At 47.0% G+C, this 19,900-nt stretch overlaps 2 protein-coding genes across 2 annotated transcripts; both read left to right on the plus strand.

Annotated features, from left to right (window-relative positions):
- The first annotated feature begins 6,920 nt into the window (after window positions 1-6,920).
- LOC123080526 (uncharacterized) lies at window positions 6,921-8,838 on the plus strand. Its single transcript, XM_044503457.1, has 2 exons — window positions 6,921-7,294; window positions 7,416-8,838. Exon 2 carries the CDS (start codon window positions 7,444-7,446, stop codon window positions 8,635-8,637), a length of 1,194 nt encoding a protein of 397 aa, XP_044359392.1. The 5' UTR covers window positions 6,921-7,294; window positions 7,416-7,443; the 3' UTR covers window positions 8,638-8,838.
- Window positions 8,839-15,958: 7,120 nt separating this feature from the next.
- Window positions 15,959-18,846, plus strand: LOC123076523 (uncharacterized). Its single transcript, XM_044498725.1, has 2 exons — window positions 15,959-16,048; window positions 17,593-18,846. The coding sequence occupies exons 1-2, from the start codon at window positions 15,959-15,961 to the stop codon at window positions 18,844-18,846; spliced, it is 1,344 nt and encodes a 447-aa protein (XP_044354660.1).
- The last annotated feature ends 1,054 nt before the right edge of the window (window positions 18,847-19,900 follow it).

Below are 19,900 nucleotides of genomic sequence, written 5' to 3' on the forward strand. Positions count from 1 at the left end.
TTCCTTCCCCCCCCCCACAGGGGGGAGTTGCTTTCTTCCTCCTCCTCCTCATCGTCGGTGGCGGGTGAGGACTGGGTCTCGACGTCTTCGGACGTCACGTCCGAAGTGCCCTTGTGACGGAGGCCGCCTCTGGCCCCCTTAGCCTTCTTCTTGGCATTCTTCTTGGCCTTCTTCTCCGGCGCCTGGTAGGGCACCAGAACCAGCGTCTTCGTTAGGAGTGGAATTACTGGGTCTTCGGGCAGCGGAGCCGGACTCTTGATCAGCTCTGCCTTCTTCGTCCAGCCCTGAAAAAGTAAAGACGGGGAAGCTTAGACATGCTCCTTGTGTATGTAAGTAAAGGATACACCTTGAACACACGGAAAAACTTACCGGACTGGCGCGGTGGGTCAGGTTGTACCCACGGTCTTCGGTCTCCTTCGGCCATGTCTTGTCGGCCTTGAAGAGCACCTTCCAAATACCTTCGTGTGTAACGCCGAAGAAGTGTTCCAGGGTCTGGTGCTTGGCCAGGTCGAACTCCCACAAATTGCAGGTCTGGCTTTGGCATGGAAGGATCCGGCGAAAGAGCATCACCTGGATCACATTGACAAGCTTGATGTTCTTATCGACCATGCTCTTTATGCGCGTTTGCAGCGCTGTCAGCTCGTCCGACGAGGCCCGGTCTAGGCCCTTCTTTAGCCAGGAGGTGAGCCGCATCGGGGCCCCGGACCTGAACTCGAGAGCCTCGGCACAGATGGTGTCGCGGCGCTCTCTGACATATAACCACTATTTTTGCCACCCTTTGACAGTCTCCATGAAAGTGCCTACGTTGGGCATCTTGCTCACCATGGTGCCTCCGCACTCTGCGTGTTAGCCGTCCACCACCTTCGGCTTCACATTGAAGATCTTCAGCCACAATACGAAGTGGGGTGAGATGGGGAGGAAGGCCTTGCACATGACAATAAATGCCAAGATGTTGAGGAAGGAGTTGGGGGCCAGATCGTGGAAATCCACCCCAGAGTAGAACATAAGTCCACGGACGAATGGGTGGAGTGGAAATCCCAGCCCGCGGATGAAGTGGGGAATGAACACTGCCCTCTCATGGGGCTCCGGGGTAGGGACGATCTGTCCCTCGGTCGGAAGCCGGTGGGCGACCTCCTTGGCCAATTATCCGGCCTCCCGGAGCTGGGTGATGTCCTTCTCCTTGACGGAGGAGACCATCCACTTGCCCTGCGCTCTGGACCCGGACATGATCGGAGTGCTTTCTTGAGGTGGAAGAGATGAAGACTTGGGCGCTGGAGCTCGAGAATGGGGGGGAGAGAGAAGGCATGGGTGAAAGGGGATGGATCCTTATCTCCCTATAAAGGCAGCGAATATCAAGCGCCTCCCCACTCGCCTTAAAACTCACTTGTTTCCCAGGGGCCGTGCAGATGGCACGGTTGGATTACCCATGCCCGTATTGATGAGAATCCCGTAATGAGGGGACACGATCCCTGCTTTGACAAGATGTGCCAATGAAACCGCATCTCAAAACGTGGAGTGGCAGGCCGAAAAACGGTTCAAAATAATGACCGGGTGGTGATGTGGCGTCACGCTACAAAAGTTGTCAGTGGATTGGACTCGTGAAATATTATACTCTCTGCGGTGGTGTGTGGTACTTGTTTTGCAGAGCCGGACACGTTCTTTGTGTTCGAAGGCTGTTTTGGAGTATTCGGAGGAGGAACCCGCCTTGCAATGCCGAAGACAATCTGCGCGCCAGACACCTTGTCATTGAAGACTGGTTCAGGGGCTACTGAGGGAGTCCTGGAGTAAGGGGTCCTCGGGCGTCCAGCCAGTTGGACATGTGCCGGACTGATGGGCTGTGAAGATACAAGACCGAAGACTCTCACCCGTGTCTGGATGGGACTCTCCTTAGCGTGGATGGCAAGCTTAGCGTTCGGATATGAAGATTCCTTTCTCTGTAACCAACTTTGTACAACCCTAGTCCCCTCTGGTGTCTATAAAACCAGAGGGTTTAGTCCATAGGGACAATCATAATCATACAGGCTAGGCATCTAGGGTTTTAGCCATTACGATCTCGTGGTAGATCAACTCTTGTAATACTCATATTCATCAAGATCAATCAAGCAGGAAGTAGGGTATTACCTCCATAGAGAGGGCCAGAACTTGGGTAAACATCGTGTCCCCCGTCTCTTGTTACCATCGACCTTAGACGCACAGTTCGGGACCCCCTACCCGAGATCCGCCGGTTTTGACACCGACACCCGGGTCTATTTTACATCATATTAGTTTCCCGTCAACTTGCCAATTTCTGTCGTCGTTTATTTTGCAATATTTACTTTCCAATCTATACAACAAAAATACCAAAAATATTTACTTTACTATCTTTATTAGATCTCACTTTTGCGAGTGACCATGAAGGGATTGACAACCCCTTTATCGCGTTGGTTGCAAGGTTCTTGATTGTTTGTGCAGGTACTAGGTGACTTGCGTGTAATCTCCTAGTGGATTGATACCTTGGTTCTCAAAAACTGAGGGAAATACTTACGCTACTTTGCTGCATCACTCTTTCCTCTTCAAGGGAAAACCAACGCATGCTCAAGAGGTAGCACGACCCCGGGCGGGGTACCACGCTGCTTAATAGGCGGCCAATTGGAACGAGAAGGGCAAGCCTCTCCTCACGATAAGAAGAGGTGGCAGTCCTCACAGCGCGGACCAGACCCACTCCCGAAGCACCTACATTTGGCGATGCAATCCTCGGAGTGGAGCCCGGGGCCTGGCCCAAGGCTCTTTTCCTCAACATAACCAGCAGGAAACAGAAGACAGAGGAAGGAGAGTGCAAGGATGGATGACCCCGACCTCCCTTCGCCCCTCCTTTTATAGGCGGGTCGGGGAGGGGAGCCGCTCCCTCAATGGGTGACCACCACCCTCCTCCACCAATTCAAGAAGGTCGGGCCCTCGCCTTGACGCTCTCTTGCGCCACGCGCCTCCGTTACCTACCCCGCGCGATGCATGCCGCATACGTGGCTAAGGATAAGGGTGTGATGGGAAGAGTGAATTGGCAGTTTTTACCCCGTGTGTTAAAGTCATTCACGTGCCATTACAAGGGTGGCCCCACCACTATTGGCGTTACACGCAACGCGCGGGGAAACCGGAAACTAGCATGGACCCAAGATTAATGAAGACGCAAAGCGGACCTCAAGAGACCAGCCTCTTCAGCGCCCCCGCCTGTGAACTTATTAGGCCCTACCCCGACGACGCTCGGCAGCGCGTTCGGGGCAGGCCCGGGGGCTTCTGTCGGTGCAACAAACCGTGGGTCTGTTGCCCGGACTGTGCACAGGCACGGGAACAGGATTGAGGCACCAACCCAAGTCATAGAACAAGAGACCAAGAGCTTCGAAGTACCAACATGCAGATCAAGAGGACCAGAGTCAAGCCAGAGAAGCAAGATACCATTAGGAGAAGAGCCTCCCTTGCCGGGAAGGCGAGCCCGGCAGGGGCGAGGCCACCCCCAGAAGAAGGCGCCCAAGACATCCCGGCAGGGCTTGCCGGGACTCACGAAGGCAAAACCACCTCACCCAACCACTCCGCCACGACCCACGTCATCAATCAGTGCGGTGTCAAGCCGCAAAGTGACTTAGTGACAGTCATTCGCCACATGGCAACTTTTCTCTATAGAAGATGCCTACAGACGACACTCGTCATGCGACGTGTCAAGCGAGCAGGTGTGAAGCTAGCAAGATAGCCCGGCAAGGCTTGCCGGCCAACCAACGACGTGACGTTAAGTGGTTCATTTAATGCACCCCTGTCAGCCTGCAGAGTTAGGTATGATAGCACTGTTTGCTATCTTATCAGCGCATAATGACTAATTTGTCATTGTGGTAACCCCTTAATCTACAAAAGGAGGCCCATGGCGACCGTAGAAAGGGTTAGAAGGTTGGATAACTCACACTCGTACGCACGTAGCCATTGCCGCCCCTGCCGGGCAAGTGTACTACGCTCTAGCACCACTCTTCCACCATCAATTCACCAAAGCAGGAGTAGGGTTTTATGCCTCACGGCAGCCCGAACCTGGGTAAAATTGCGTGCGTGATCTCTGCCATGCTGCCCCATGCTCGTCTGCTCTTTGTGCAATGCGATGTCCCCCTGCCGAACCAGCAAGGGGCCCTGTGGTCCCATAGGTGGCCGTGGTTTCCCACGATAGCTACGCTAAGGGGGTTTCTTCCCCCTTTAGCCTAGTTTCTTTTAATACTTTGGCATACTGTGTACATGTCTCGGGATCTGATCATCCGATGTATAAATTTCTAATATTCTCTTTTCTTCATAATTTTAGGACATTAGCCTAGCATGCTGCCTAAGTGCATCAATACCCATGTAGTTAGGACAGAATTAAATCTGTTTTAGCCCATGAAGTTGCATCTAAAACCTGAATAAGTGCATCAAAAGGTCACGTCATCACATCCAGAAAACGGGAGAAGTGATAATATGCTGCAACGTAGCACTACTCTACCAGTCTCAGAGGATTTAACCTAAAAAAATCGAGAGAGTATACATGTATTTCGGGTAAATTCGATAGTAATGGATGTAAATTCTTAAACGCGTGAATACGAGAGAGTATACATGTTTTTCTGTACAAATATAGCATCCCCGTGTACTTCTACAACCATGCTCTTTTTGATACACTTTCTTTTAACGGTCACGGGGGGTGGGGGGGGGGGATCCCCACCTGACTATATCTATATTTGTGAAAAAGTTGCCAAAGCCAAGAATCGCCCCTTAAGCTTTGGCTGATTCAGTTTATAAGGGAAACTGGATCGAAAACCTAAACAAGTTAACCCCGTTTACGAGGAAAACCGGGCCCAAAACCATACAAGTAAGAAGATTACAAGAGATGAGAAAAAACGACGTCCAGGACAAGGCCCGGCCTAGCTATCAGATCGAAGAACAAACACCATAGAAGGCACAAGTAGAAGTGGGGTGTCGTCAAAGGATCACAATACCAAGACTAAGCATGCAACCTAACGCACCGCACCGGCGTGCATACCGAACCTCACGACACAACTCAGGAGCAACTACAACCAATGAGTGATAACACGAACCTTGACTGGGAGCTCCGCCATGAGAATTCGAAACGATTAGCAAGTTGGGGAGGCATCTTGCGTCGTTGAAGAGTAAAGATGAACCAGAACAACACCAAGAGCACTAAGCTTACCGCAAAACAATGTCCACCAAGGGAGGTACTTGAACATGCACAGCAACACGGCCGACACCAGGGAACACCACCGAAGACGAACACAGAGGAAGCAGGACGACAGCAACACAAACCATCGTCGAGCCCGACCGGCCGGACAACCACCATCAACATTCCGACAGCAAGCAACACCCACACAACAATCATGTTGACCCCAAAGATGACGCCTTCAAGAAGGGTTGCGACGCTGGTTGCGCCGCCACCATCCATACAGGAGGATGTGGACTTGGGTTTCCCCCGGGGTCTCGACGAGGAGGGTGCAAACAACAAAAACAATGACGCCTTCAAGGAGGTTAGCGGCGCCCACAGGCGTCGCCGCCGCCGACTCCAGTTGTAGCAAGGCTTTCGCCCAAGTTGATCTGACACACTCCCGAAGACCGGTTGAGTGAGGTGAGAGCTGATCTGCACCACCACAAGTGACCATGGCCGCCCACGGTCAGAATCATACCACCACAGGCCGGATCGAAGTGAATCCAACCTGCCCAAGGCGCACGCAGCCATACCGGATCTGGGAGGGAGTAGCGCCACTATACACACCACCGGCAGGACCCCTACACCACGTAGAGGCCACTGCCCCGGGGAGACTAGCAGCTCAAACCAGCACCGCGCCGACTGGAGCAAACTACAAACCTCGCCAGAAAAGGACGCCCGCCCGACCGAGCAGGCCGCCTCCGGCCAGGCAGGGCAGGAGCAGAGTCGCCACCAAGAGCCCCCGCCGCGCCCACCACACGCAGATCCTGGCAGAGCGGCCCCAGATCCGCGCCCTGCCGAGCCCTCGCGCAAGATGCGCCGAGGACCATCACCGTGGCCGCCGCACCAGATCGGCCACACCCGCGTCGGCGCGAGATGGGGAAGCCCCGCCACCGCCGTCCAGACGACGGGCTTCGCCCGGCCATGTCCTTCAACGGTGGCGAGGGGAGAGGGCAGGGAGGAAGGGAGGCCGGCGGCGGGATTTGGCGCTTCCGCCCGTGTCGCCCCTGGAGGAGTGACACGGGGGACGGGGGGGCCTTTTTCCTTTTTTTTTAACCCTTTTTGATACACTTCATCGTCCCGTTATGTTCTAACAGTTATTCACTAATGTTCATCTTCTTTCTCCTTCATCTGTTCTAGCGGTGCTTTTCCATTAATGTAACTGTGATTTCCTTTCAAACTTCTAACCTTGTTTTATTCGCTATTGCTTCTTCTTTTCTTCTATTTATTTAGCTTTCTTTCATTCAGACTCATCAGTTCATATTCCCGTTATGTTCTAACAGTTATTCACTAATGTTCATCTTCTTTCTCCTTCATCTGTTCTTGCGGTGCTTTTCCATTGATGTAACTGTGATTTCCTTTCAAACTTCTAACCTTGTTTTATTCTCTATTGCTTCGTCTTTTCTTCTATTTATTTAGCTTTCTTTCATTCAGACTCATCAGTTCATATCCTTCAGTCGTTTGCCAACTTCATTTTTTTCCTTTTTCATTGAATAATTCACACATTTTTTCTCTATTTTTTTATTGTTTTGCGATGCATGAATTGGTTCGTGATAAATCGATCTTTAGATTCAAGAAAGCAATATCTGTACAACCAAACCTTAACTGCATGCAACATGTTGTGATGAAATGACATTTGTGGAGCTCTGGACAAAAGAAAACAAAATCGATGATTCAAAAAAACTATTGTTGGAAGCATTTTGGATCATCAATTTTATTTTTTACAGACCTCCAGCAATGTCGTTTCATTAGAAAACCTTTGCAGGAAGTTAAAACATTAATCACAGTTTATCACAAAAAAAATCAGTTTTTTTAATTTTTACTAGTTTTCTGTTTCTTTACTGTTTTTTAGGGTGCATGCGAGCTCCGGTAAAAGGGCACTTTTGTAAAATAGCAGACACCTCAATCTCTCTGATTCCTCCCCAAATCAGCCGCCCCTACCTCACTCTCTTCCCCACCCGCCGCCGCCGCCGCCTACAGAAGGCCCAGCTCCGGCACCACCCCCCACCTATCTCTCTCTCCCCGCGCCGCCTCCGTCCTTCCCTCCCGCGGGCCGGCCTCCTCTCGGCACGCGCAGCTCGGCGACTCTTCATCCGGGTAAGGAAATCCTCCCCGCTTCTCCATTTCTTACCGATTATGTATCTTGTTTCCACTTTCCATTACGCTGCTCACTGGGAAAGTTGAATCTTTTTTTCACGACATTGCATCCTAACCGCAGTCAAGTGAAGCGGCTCGAGCGCGCAGCCATGGCCGCCCCTGTTCTGCCGCCTGCAAAGAGGAAGAAGGAGGGTCCGCCTCGTCTGGAAACCTCGCCGCTCCTTCCGGTCGCAGCCGCAGGCTGGTCCGCGCTCCCGCCCGACCTCGTCCGCCACGTCGCGGACTCCCTCCTGGCCACTAACGACCTCGACTTCTACATGGACTTCCGCGCAGTCTGCTCCGGTTGGCGCGCCGCCACCGATGACCCCAGGAGCGACGCCACCGACCCCCGCTTCCGCCCGCGCCGCTGGATCGTCCTCGACGAGGTCTTCCAGAGCCAAGGAAAGATGCTCCTGTTGAACACCGACTCCGGCCGCTTTCTCCACAGAGAACTCCCGCTGCTCAACGACCACCACGTCGTGGCAACCACTCGCAATGGCTACCTGGTCCTGGCGGACAAAAGCCCTCCTCACGCGGTCAACGTCCTCAACCCTCTCACCCGCGTTGTCATCCGTTTCGTGGCGCCGGTGCCCCCCAAGGTGGGATCCGCCGCTGTCGTCTTCTTTGACGACTCTTCTCCCACGCTCACCTTGTTCTGCGATTCATCTCACAATGTTTACACGGCTGACCTCAGCGATATTGGTTTTGACGTCCTAGAGGGTCCCGGACCGGAAGCAGAGTATGATTTCTTCCGTAAGACGGTCCTGGCTGGTGTTTACGCAGACATAGAGCCGGCATTTCATGGTGTGCTTGATGATTTATGCAGTTTGCTCATGTCTGGTGATGTTGCCAAGTTTTTCCCCGGCGGTCTTCCAGATGCAACCGACCTCAAATGGTTTCCAGTGGGTTTGGGTAAACATATGCTGCTTGTTGTGAATGCAGAGGGATCGATCTTTGTTTTAAAAAAGAACATTCAGATAGGTAAGCTTGTGGCTTTGGACAGCATCAGCAACTATGCCATCTTCATGGGTCTTCAGAGGTGCCTGGCTGTCGATGCTGAGAAGTTCCCAGGCATCGAGGCAAACTGTGTCTACTACATTGAAAATCTGGGTTCGTCAGCTCACATCTGCAAGTGCAACATCAAGAACAGGAAAGTAGAGAGGATCTCTGAAGCTGCCGATTTCGTGAAGCACGGCAAGCAGTTTGTCCTGGTTGCTGACCGTCCTTTGACGATCATCCACCTTCTCTCCAGCTACACCATCAACATCCCTGATTCTCAAATGGCCTTACAACAGATTCCATAAGGCGCTGGCAGATGTTCAACTTTGGGGAGATTGATCTCGATGACTGACAGACAAAGGCTATGGTTTTGCTAAGTAATTGCTCCTAATTACTCTCTAGTCTTTTGCTTTGTTATTTTGGATATGCCTTGCCATGTAACGTGTAAGAAACAGATTGATCGTATGTTAGATCACCTTTAGTGGAACTACTGTTTGCTGTCTTAATTAGAACTCCCTCCGTCCTAAAATTCTTGTCTTAAATTTGTCTAGATACGAATGTATCTAGTCATGTTTTAGTGTTAGATACATCCGTATCTAGACAAATCTAAGACAAGAATTTTGGGATGGAGGTAATATTTTGTATGAACCAAATGCTACATCTATTGTGCTTTATGCTACTCCCTACGTCCCATAATATAAGAAACATTCTTATATTATGGGACAGAGGGAGTATCTTTTTTCTGTGTGTCCCACTTCTTCTCTTTGCATTACTTATTAGAATTACAATCTGGTGCATAATTACGACATGGAGGTTTTGCCAACTTCTGATTAGCTCCTGCAGTTAGACCATTGATCATATTAGTATGCATCATTGTTCTCTGTAAGCTTTGTTAATTTTGCAATGCCATGTCCTGGGCAAGACACGGTTTTGTCGAGATGGCTGTATGATGCGGCTTGAGCTTACAACAGGGTATGAAAGTAGTGTTTCATACTCCCTCCGTTCCTAAATACTTGTCTTTCTAGGCATTTCAAATGACTATCACATACGGATGTATGTAGACATATTTTAAAGTGTAGATCCACTAATTTTACTCCGTATGTAGTCACTTGTTGAAATGCCTAGAAAGACAAGTATTTAGGAACGGAGGGAGTATATTTTTTCTAATGCTCCCATGCGTCTATGCTTCAGCCCCGTGAACTAGTTGCATTTGCAGTTTGTTCCTTGTATTATGGGCATTACTGCAGAAATAAATTTATAGAGGATGTGCTTTGCAGCTTATCATTGCTGCGAAGAACTTAAGATGTTCCCAGCTTGTCTTCAGTGCTGTTTCAACTGGGCGTTTGGTGCAACTGATCCGTAATCACCATATAAGAGAACTAGACTCAATACCAATAGCTCAAAATGTCGGTGTAATGCTGCAACAGTAAGCAAAGAACAGCAGTTGAAAGTACATGCACAACTACTAGTTGTCAGCCTAACCTTTACAATTTCTTCTTCATCTCGAACTGCAGTGAAATATCGGTTTGCTCTCTGAGAAAAGACTGCCCCGGTTGAGTTTTTGCGCAGCTGCAGCTTATTACCATTCAGCAATGTATTAGCTTTTTGTTTACTGTACCAGCAGTGAGCTTGGGGTGGTTGGATCCTGGTAAGTTGAATCTTGCATTGTGTCATTGAGATCATCAATTCCTTCAGTTAGGATATCAGTTGTTTTTCTTTTAAAAAATGAATCAGTATGTTCAGTTACTAGATGATTACTGGTACAACACTAAATTGGTCGTTTTGTTCTGTACCTGTGAACCCTCTTTTGTTTCAGATGGTACTTATGATACTCTGAATGAATGCCTCTTGTGCCGCTTCTGCGTTCTCTGCTTTTTTATTGCGGAGAACTAGTTACTTGGTGTAAGTATTATTTCAGCGACCCAATGCTGTTATCGGGGATCTACTTACATTGTTTTGCTGCATTTCACTGGCCAGCATGTGAATCAACTACAACCTCATACACCTAGTTCCCAAATAATGCAGAAAACAACACCAGATGTTCTCAGTAACCTAACCCAGAATAATAAATTATTAAAACTTCCTATAGGGAGCAGGGCAGAGGGGGGAGCTGTGCCTCCAAGGATATGGGGATGAATGTAAATGCTATAAAACAGAAAGAAAAGATAATAAATAAAATAATTAACTTGAAAGATAATAGGTAGTTAGGTACTCCCTGTATGAAATCGCCTTTTTTTACAGTCTTTTGCAAAGAAACTAAGAGTTTTTACTGAGAGTTGTTTGAAACAGATTCCATAATGCACCGGCGCATCTTTGTTCAATAGATTCCATAATGCAATCGGGTGCTTAATTAGGACATGGAACTTTTTGCCAACTTCTGAATTTGGCTCCCACAATTAGACCATTGATCATATTAGCGTGCATCATTGTTCTCTGTAAGCTTTGTTAATTTTGCAATGTTAAGTGCCGGGCAAGAAACGGTTTGTCGATCTGCTGTACGATGCGGCTTGGCCATATAACATGGTATGAAAGTAACATTAATGTTGCATTTGTAGTTTGTTCCTTGCATTTCTGGGCATTATTTCAGAAATAAAAAATTTAGAGGATGTGCTTTGCAGCTCATCATTGCTGCAAAGAACTCAAGATGTTCCGAGCTTATAAATATCTGTGACATGGTTTGCAATTGCTGTGTCTAATTAAAGGGGCATTGTAGATTATTTACTAATTTTTTTGCTTGGCGGGTGTTGTACATTTACATAGGCTTTATCCTGTTTAGAGTGCGCATGTGTTCGGAGCTGTTTCAACTGGGGAGTGGTGCAACTGATCACTGTACCAGAGAACTAGACTCTATCAATAGCTCAAAATGTTTGTGTAATGCTGCAAACAATAAGCAGAGAGCAGCAATTGAAAGCAATATAGACCAGTGGGTGAGCTATTGAGCTGCAAGTTACTAAGAACAGCAGTTGAAAGTACATGCATAACTATTACTCCCTCCGTTCCTAAATACTTGTCTTTCTAGGCATTTCAAATGAATATCACATACGGATGTATGTAGACATATTTTAGAGTGTAGATTCACTCATTTTACTCCGTATGTAGTCACTTGTTGAAATGCCTAGAAAGACAAGTATTTAGGAACGGAGGGAGTAGTTATCACCCTACTTCTATATTTTTTTACAGAAAACTATCACTTTCTTTATTTTTTCCAATACACTACAACTATTTTGATTGGTTGTTCCAAAAAACACTAGTTGCTGGACGGTTATGTATTTCCGGTTTATGACATGGATGTGCCCGCTTGTCAGGTCCACGTGGCACAAAAGTCAACACCGTTGTCTGAACAGTTAACTTCAGCCATTTACTGGCCAGTGGGATCCACAAGTCAGCCACACTAAAATCCATAATGAACTTCTTTTCCCAAAGAATACGGAACACCATGCTGCCTTGCCCCGTCTCCCTTGTGAGAGTAAATAGCATAAAACTACTACTCCCTCCGTCCCAAAATTCTTGTCTTAGATTTGTCTAGATATGGATGTATCTAATACTAAAACGTAACTTGATACATCCGTATTTAAACAAATCTAACATAAGAATTTTGAGACGGAGGGAGTACTTTACAGGTTAGGGTTTCAAAAAACTACCGGTTTTTAATTTTCGCTGATAACTACCAACTCGGGGGTCGGCTGTTTCAAAAAACCCCAAATGCCCGTTGCTTAAAAATTAAACCTGTTTATGACAGGTCGGGCCCGCACCTAAACATTCCGTCTATTTGACCGTGTGTTTGACCGTTAACTGACATGTAGGGCCCACATGTCAGTGTCTGAAAAAGCAATCGGGTCCCTGGAAGTTTTATGAAAAAGCAATCGACTCCCTGAAAGTTTTCACAAAAGCAATCAGGTCACTAGAGAGGAGGCGCACCCGCCATGGCAGGAGCTCGATCTCGAGTGCTCTGCCTCGAACTGCGATGCCACCTCCTCCGGGTCGACGCCGTGCACCGCCTGCGACTGGCGAGCCGCACCCACAGCGGCCGTATCCACGCCGCCCCTCGCATGTGGGCGCCGCTACGCCGCCCCTCGCATGTGGCCGCCGCCACCCCGCCCCTCGCATGTGGCCGCCGCCACGCCCTGCCTCGCCTGCGCCGGCGGCCACACTCTGCCTCGCCTGTGCCGGCCGCTGCCCTACCTTCCCTGCCTCACCTGCGGCCAAAGCGGACGCCCTGCGCGTTGCTGGAGTGCGCACCTCCCGCCGCCAAGGACAAGGCCGGCCTCTGGAATGCCTCCTCGTCGCCAACTCCACCACCATGAGCTCCGGCGAGCAACTCCCACGACCATGGGGAGGGGAGGGAGGATGAAGAAAGAGAAGAGGGAAAGAGAAGAGGAAGACGAAACTGACATGTGGGCCACACATGTCAGTTAACAGTCAACACACGGTCAAATAGACGGAATGTTTAGGTGCGGGCCTGACATGTCTTAAACAGGTTTAATTTTTAAGCAACGGGCATTTGGGGTTTTCTGAAACAGCCGACCCCCGAGTTGGTAGTTATCAGTGAAAAATTAAAAACCGGTAGTTTTTTGAAACCCTAGCCTATAAAGTAGTAGTTTTATGCTATTTACTCCCCTTCCGAGAGCGCCGCCTGATCTCCCGACCTCCATCAGCCGCGGCGGCGCGACACGACCTACACAGGAGCTCGGCGGTGACGGAAGCACCACTAGGGTGCGACAGGGGAGGCATGCAGGAGAGCGTCGGTGGTAAGTAGCGGCGGTGACAAGGAGAAGCGGCAAGCAGACACGGTGGCAAGAAGTGGCAGCAGCGGCCCCAACATGTAGAGGCGGCACCCAACCACAATCTCCGCCACGCTCGGCCCAGCCGCACGCTAGACTGAGGCGCACTCAGCAGGAGGTCGACTACGGTGTGATCTTCACAAGGCCGCGGCGGGGCAGAGCTCTAACGACGCTGGGCGCAGGCCAAGCACGGGTGTGCCCCATGATCGAAGGGGGCGCAGGGACCTGTGCAGCAGCACCACGACGGTGCAGCCGAGGCCGCAGCAACCACGACTAGCCACCACCACGGCCGACTTGCTTTTTAAAAACACTAACAGGGCTCCGATTGCTTTTTTAAAAGTTTCACGGACTCAATTGCTTTTTTAAAAATAGTCACAGGGACTTGATTGCTTTTTTTAAAAAATTTACAGGAATCTTATTGCTTTTTAAAAAGAACTATAGGTACTTGATTGCTTTTTTAAAAAGTTACAGGGGCCTGATTGATTTTTATTTTTTAAAGGGACGGACGTGTGGACTCCACCTATCATAACCGTCAACCTAATCGTCAAAGCTATTAGTGTTTACTTTGAAGTAATGGTGGACTTAACGGGTGGGTTAGCGTTGTCATAACCGCGGTTAAATTTAACGCTTGAACAACGAGTGTTTTTTGCAACATCGAACCAAAATAGTAGTAGCCTTTTAGAAAGTTAAAAAAATGGTAGTTTTTTGTAACCCTAACCCATAGTGTGATAGTTTTGGCTATGTAGTAGGAAACATGCCCGTGCGTTGCAACGGGAGAAACAAATCTTTTTCACGTCCCTAGTGGTGACACATCCGTATTGCCGCGTCTTCTTCACCATCATCGCCAACGAAAGTCAGTTATCCACTTATTGATGATAAAAGTGGTCAGTCCTAAGGCAATGAGCTTGCTTACTCTAGAATGCCACTTTGTGAGCTCCTCTCTACACCGAATTGTAACTCTGCGGACTTATGATGATGGTGGACGCTGTCCTTATCTCATCTTTACTTGATTCATGCACCATTCCTACATTTGTATGCAATTGCTTTTTTCTGACGGTGTGGAATATATGATAGAGATAATTATTATTACATAATTATGAAGCTCGATGGCAATGGATGGGAATTCATTTAAAATTTCACAAATGATTTCCGACACTTTCTCCGTCCCATCTAAATCACAAGACATCCTCATCTGACAGCACCCTCATACTAAAAGTACATATCGTGCAAGACTAAAAATTTAGGTTGTGAAGACGTGGTAGAGATTAAAAAACCTTTCAAAGTTAAGCTGAGAAAAAACTTTTAAAAGGCCATTTAAAGCATAAGGCGTTATCACAGCCTATCCTATAAAGGCATGCAAGCCTTGGCGTCAATGTTCCAAGCTTAGCTTCCTTCTGGCTTTAGAGGCCGCCTCCAACAAATAAACTTGTCATTTGGTTCCATTTATCAGCAAAAGAGCATGTGCATTGCAACGGGTATAAAATAAATTTGATAATTTGTGTCGAGTGTTTATCTATTGCACTACTAACTCCTAATCCATCCGGATTGAAATAATTACATATTTGGCTCCAAGTAATGCAGTGAGAGAGATATTTACTTCTGATAGACCTCAAGTTATACAGAGATGATTACTCGTGTGAGTAATTATTCTGTGAATTATATTCCAAAGAAAAATGATCATGCACATAATTAGATGTGGCACTACCAAGATACAGGAAGCAACTTGAAGTCTTACCTCAAATTAGTTACCAAAAAGAATGTTGATCCCACAATATGGTGCATGACACAATCTTCGGATTTTTTTATTCCGGACAATGATCCCACAATATGACATCTCTGGAATTTTTAATTCCGGCCACACAAATCCTGTCCTTCTTCCAAATAATCGAGTTTATCCTGTGTGCATGTCCGCTCTGTCTCTCTCTTTCATTGATTCCACAATTTTTCTTGAGAGACGGATCCAGTCCTTCCCGATTTTCTAGGCGGCTTGTTGAGATCAAGTGGCAAGTGTATATAAATCAATCAAATTTTGTGTAAGAGAGCGAGGTGGGACAATATAAGGAGAGGATGAACCTAAAGTCTCAACATAAAGACTACCTTTGTCAGTTGGATGTGTCATCTAGAATTAGCCTAGAGGGCTAGGGTTCAACTCCGCAAACTGTCGGTATAGAATTCCTTTTTTTTTTTGCCTGGGCCACCACATGAGTGGGCTTAGGCCCATGTGATCGATGGGTCTCACGTGGAAGGACAGAAAATTGACGGCGTATGAATATTTGCTAACGACGGACGGACGAAATTTTTACACGATGGACGAAATTTTCGGAAGGAAGAAGCAATAGTTGCTTTATTATTATTAGGTAATAAAGATAAAGATATAGATAAAGATAAAGACTACGCAGAATTGGTAGCACGCCTCAGTGAGTGGGCTTAGGCCCATGTGATCGATGGGTCTCACATGGAAGGACAGAGAATTGATGGCGTATGAATATTTGCTAACGACGGACGGACGAAATTTTTACACGACGGACGAAATTTTCGGAAGGAAGAAGCGATAGTTGCTTTATTATTAGGTAAAGATAAAGATAAAGATAAAGATAAAGACTATGCAGAATTGGTAGCACGCCTCAGTGATAGGGCATCTGAAGCTGCATATGATCTGTTTTAGTGGCTGCTTGGTATATTTGATGGTACATAAGAGAAATTTTTGAAGGATTAGATTGTCCAGATTCCTAGAAGTACCGCTCTCTGCATAAATGCAATCACAACACCAAATAGACATTAGGGTTCCTTCGCCTTCCATTGGCGCCCGTTGTCGGTCCGCCTAGTCTCTGGTGGCTTTAGGGCCATGGGGCGTAGTGGATCCGGCCATTGCCGGCAGGAGGGCTTCGTTTTTAGATGTTTCTTTGAGTTTTGTTACAGTTTGTGTCGTGCTCAGGTAAGTGAGACGACGGCGATCTTTAAAGATGGAATAAGGTTCTCCCTGCTTAGCTCCTATTTCGTTGGTGCGTATAACATTATCGATGGACATGTGAAGGTGTGTCTCAAGTGGATCTATCTCAACTGGATCTGCTCGAATCTGATCATCATTTGTCTACGTTCGTGTGTCTTCATGTTGAACCCTTTCAATCTATGCCTTCTTCATTGAAAACGGTTGCTGTTCTAGTACACTGGTCCTATGAGATCTTACCATAACGACTTTCTAACTGTCTACTATAATAAATTTTGCTCGGCTCCAACCAAGGAGGGGCGATAACGGCGACACGCTTTCGGCTCACTTCAGTCCTTATAGTTATCACTAGGAGGTCTGCGGACTTGGATGTAATATCTGAGTCAGCAATTTCTCAAAGCTCTCTCGTTCAATTCTTTTATACTATACACTATATATGCTTCCTAGTTTAAATTAATCGGGGTCTTTAATTTAGAACTTGGTCATCTGATTTTGACCAGGTCAACAATTTTTTAAGGAGCTCTCACATCTAATTATTTTAATTCACTATGTTCCCTCATTTTGACACTCTTTCGTTCGATTGAGATATTCAATTTTGGATTTGGTTTACTCTTTTGATCAGGCCAATGTTTTTTCAAATCAATCAAAAGCAACTGGCCTAGAAAAACATATCAACCACCGCGCACCTCGCACCACCTACCACCATGTGGTGATACTATAGCACCAATATAGTACATGCAACCACTGACAAAGAAATTCTCCCACATAAATATGATTTGATTAGCGGATACGCCAGAATCACACCAAGAAAGACCCACCAAATAAACGCATTACAAATAAACATAAAACGCACTCCATTATCGCCCCTACCTGCCAAACTAAATATTCCATCACTTCCAAAATATAAGGGGCATTAATTTTTTGAAACTCAATTTTATTTAACTTTGACCAAGTTCAGAGCAAAAAATATCTGCATCCACAATATTAAACCAAAAATATGAAAATTCATTTCATGATGAATCTAATAACACCGATTTGATATTATGAATTTTGATATATTTCTCTATAAATTTGATCAAACTTAAAAAGGTTTGACTTTAAAAAAGCAACACACCTTACATTTTAAAACAAAATGAGTAAAAAAATAAGAATCCCAACAGCACCAACGGCGTAGCAAAGCGCCCAACCTTCTTTTTTTTTATGTTTGTTTTACTGGTATGATTGAAATGAATAGATGATAAGTTTACTGTGAAAAAACAAATTGTCGGGGGTTGCCGGATGGGAACAGGGCGCAACTCGTGCCGGCGTGCGTCAGTTCTTCTAGAGTGTTCGCTCAAAAAAGAAAAAGAAAAAACCCCAACCCCAACCCCAGCTTCTCCCCTCTTCCCATATCCTCCTTCGTTTGATCTCATCTGCTTTGGTGGTGTTCCTCTGTAGATCTGGTGACTTAATTTGCTCTGATTCTTCCTTTATTGTGAGATTGTGTACTAATTGTGCAGTTTTATAAATCTGTACCTCTTGTTTTTTCACAGGGAGGATCAGACGTTGGGTTTTGTAGCTACTGTACTCCACCGCCCATAGCCACCCCTGATCTTCTTCCATCGGCCAAAAGGGTGAAGCAAGATCCGAGTTCTTCTTCCATCGCCCAAGCCTACCCGATGATTCCGGCCATGGCGGCGAAAGACTGGTCCACCCTCCCGCCCGATCTCGTCCGCCTCGTCGCTGACTCCCTCCTGGCCACCAACGACATCGACTGCTACATGTGTTTACGCGCCGTCTGCCCCGGCTGGCGCGCCGCCACCGATGACCCCAGGAGCGACGCCTCTGACCCCCGTTTCCGCCCGCGCTGCTGGATCGTCCTTGACGAGGTCTTCCAGAGCCAAGGGAAAGAGATGCTCCTGTTAAACACCCACACCGGCCGCTTCCTCCATAGAGAACTCCCGCTGCTCAGCGACCACTACGTCGTGACAACCACTCGCAATGGCTACTTGGTCCTGGCGGACAAAAGCCCTCCTCACTCTGCCAGCGTCCTCAACCCTCTCACCGGCGTTGTCATCCGTTTCATGGTGTCTGTGCCCACCGAGGCGGGATCCTTGGCTGTCCTCTCCCTTCCCAGCTCTGCGCTCGGGCTCACCTTGTTCAGTGACTCGTCTCACAAGATTTACTTGGCCCATCCGGACAGTAAGAGTTTTGTCGTCAAGGAGGTTCAACAAGCACCTTATGGTTTCTTCCGTAAGGCGGTTGTCGGTGGTGTGTACGCAGACATTGTAGGGCATACCGTGATTGTTGATTTATGCCTTTCGCTGATGTCTCTTGATGCTGCTGATCTTGCCAAGCTCTTCGCTGGCGGTCTTCGAGATGCAACAGACCTCCTGTGTTTTCCAGTGTGTTTGGCTGGACATATGTTGCTCGTCTTATATGAAAAGGGGTCGATCTTTGTTCTAAAAAAGGATGTCAAGATAGGTAAGTTCGTGGCTTTGGACAACATCGGCAGGTATGCCATCTTCATTGGTCCTCAGAGGTGCCTGACTGTCGATGCCGACAAGTTCCCAGGCATCGAGGCAAACTGCGCCTACTTCACTGAACAACTGGGTTCGTCCGTTCATATCTGCAAGTGCAACATCAAGGACAGGAAAGTAGAGAGGATCTCCGAAGCTGCCGATTTCGTGAAGCAGGACAAGAAGTTTGTCCTCACCGCCGACCGTCCTTCGACGATCATCCACCTTCTCTCCGGCTACACCATCAACATCCCAGATTCTCAACTGGCTTTGCAACAGGTTCCATAAGGCGCCCGGCAGATCTTCGTTCAACTTTGGGGAGATTAATGACAGGTCAAGGCGATGCTTTAGTCTTTTGCTTTGTTATTTTGGATATGCCTTGCCATGTAACGGGTAAGAAACAGGCTGATCCTAGATTAGATCACCTTTACTGGTACTACTGTATGTTGTCTTGGTACTAGGTATGAACCTAATGCTACATCTATGGTGCTTTATGCTATCTCTTGTTGTTGTTACCTACCTCTTCTTTTGCATTACTTAGAAGTTAAAAATGCAATCTGGTGCTTAATTAGGACATGGAAGTTTTTGGCAACTTCTGCATTTAGGTCATGCAATTGGACTGTTGATCATATTAGCATGCATCATTGTACTCTGCAAGCTTTGTTAATTTTGCAATGTCATGTGTTGAGCGAGACACGGTTTGTCGAGCTGCTGTATGATGTACCTTGGGCTTACAACAGGGTATGGAAGTAACATTTCATCTATTTTTCTAATGCTCTCACGCATCCATGCTTCAGACCTTGAACTAGTTACATTTGTAGTTTGTTGCTTGTATTTCTGGGCATTACTGTAGAAATAAAATTTGTAGAGGATGTGCTTTGAAGCCCATCACTCCTGCAAAGAACTTAAGATGTTCCCAGCTTATAAATATTAAAGATTATTTTTCTTTTAGTGTAGATTGAAATCCTGGTAAGTTCGAGCTAAATGATGGAAACTTCAAGTCTGTATTGTCCATTGAGATAATCAATTCATTCAATTAGGATATCAATTGTTTTTCTTAAAAAAAATGAGTTTATTCAGTCAATACACCATTAGTGGTATAACACTAAACTAGTCGCTTAGTTTGGTACATGTGAAACCCTTTTTTGTTTCAGAGAATACATTTGAGATTTCACACTCTGAATGAATTCTTCTGCCTCTGTTATTTTAGTGGTCCAAGATAATCACTGATCTTATTATCTCTGTGATCATAGCATGCGAATCAACTACAACCTCATACACCTAGTTCCCAAATAATGCAAAGAATGGCATTCTTAGTAACATTGTCGAACAGAGCAAAATA

The sequence above is a fragment of the Triticum aestivum genome, chromosome 3D (genome assembly GCF_018294505.1).
Source record: "Triticum aestivum cultivar Chinese Spring chromosome 3D, IWGSC CS RefSeq v2.1, whole genome shotgun sequence".
NCBI lineage: Eukaryota > Viridiplantae > Streptophyta > Magnoliopsida > Poales > Poaceae > Triticum > Triticum aestivum.

Coding starts and splice junctions, on each gene's coding strand:
- LOC123080526 (XM_044503457.1), top strand. CDS start 7,444: ATGGCCGCCCCTGTTCTGCCGCCTGCAAAGAGGAAGAAGGAGGGTCCG.
- LOC123076523 (XM_044498725.1), top strand. CDS start 15,959: ATGGGGCGTAGTGGATCCGGCCATTGCCGGCAGGAGGGCTTCGTTTTT. Junction 16,049..17,592: donor ACAGTTTGTGTCGTGCTCAG/GTAAGTGAGACG, acceptor GTTTTTTCACAG/GGAGGATCAGACGTTGGGTT.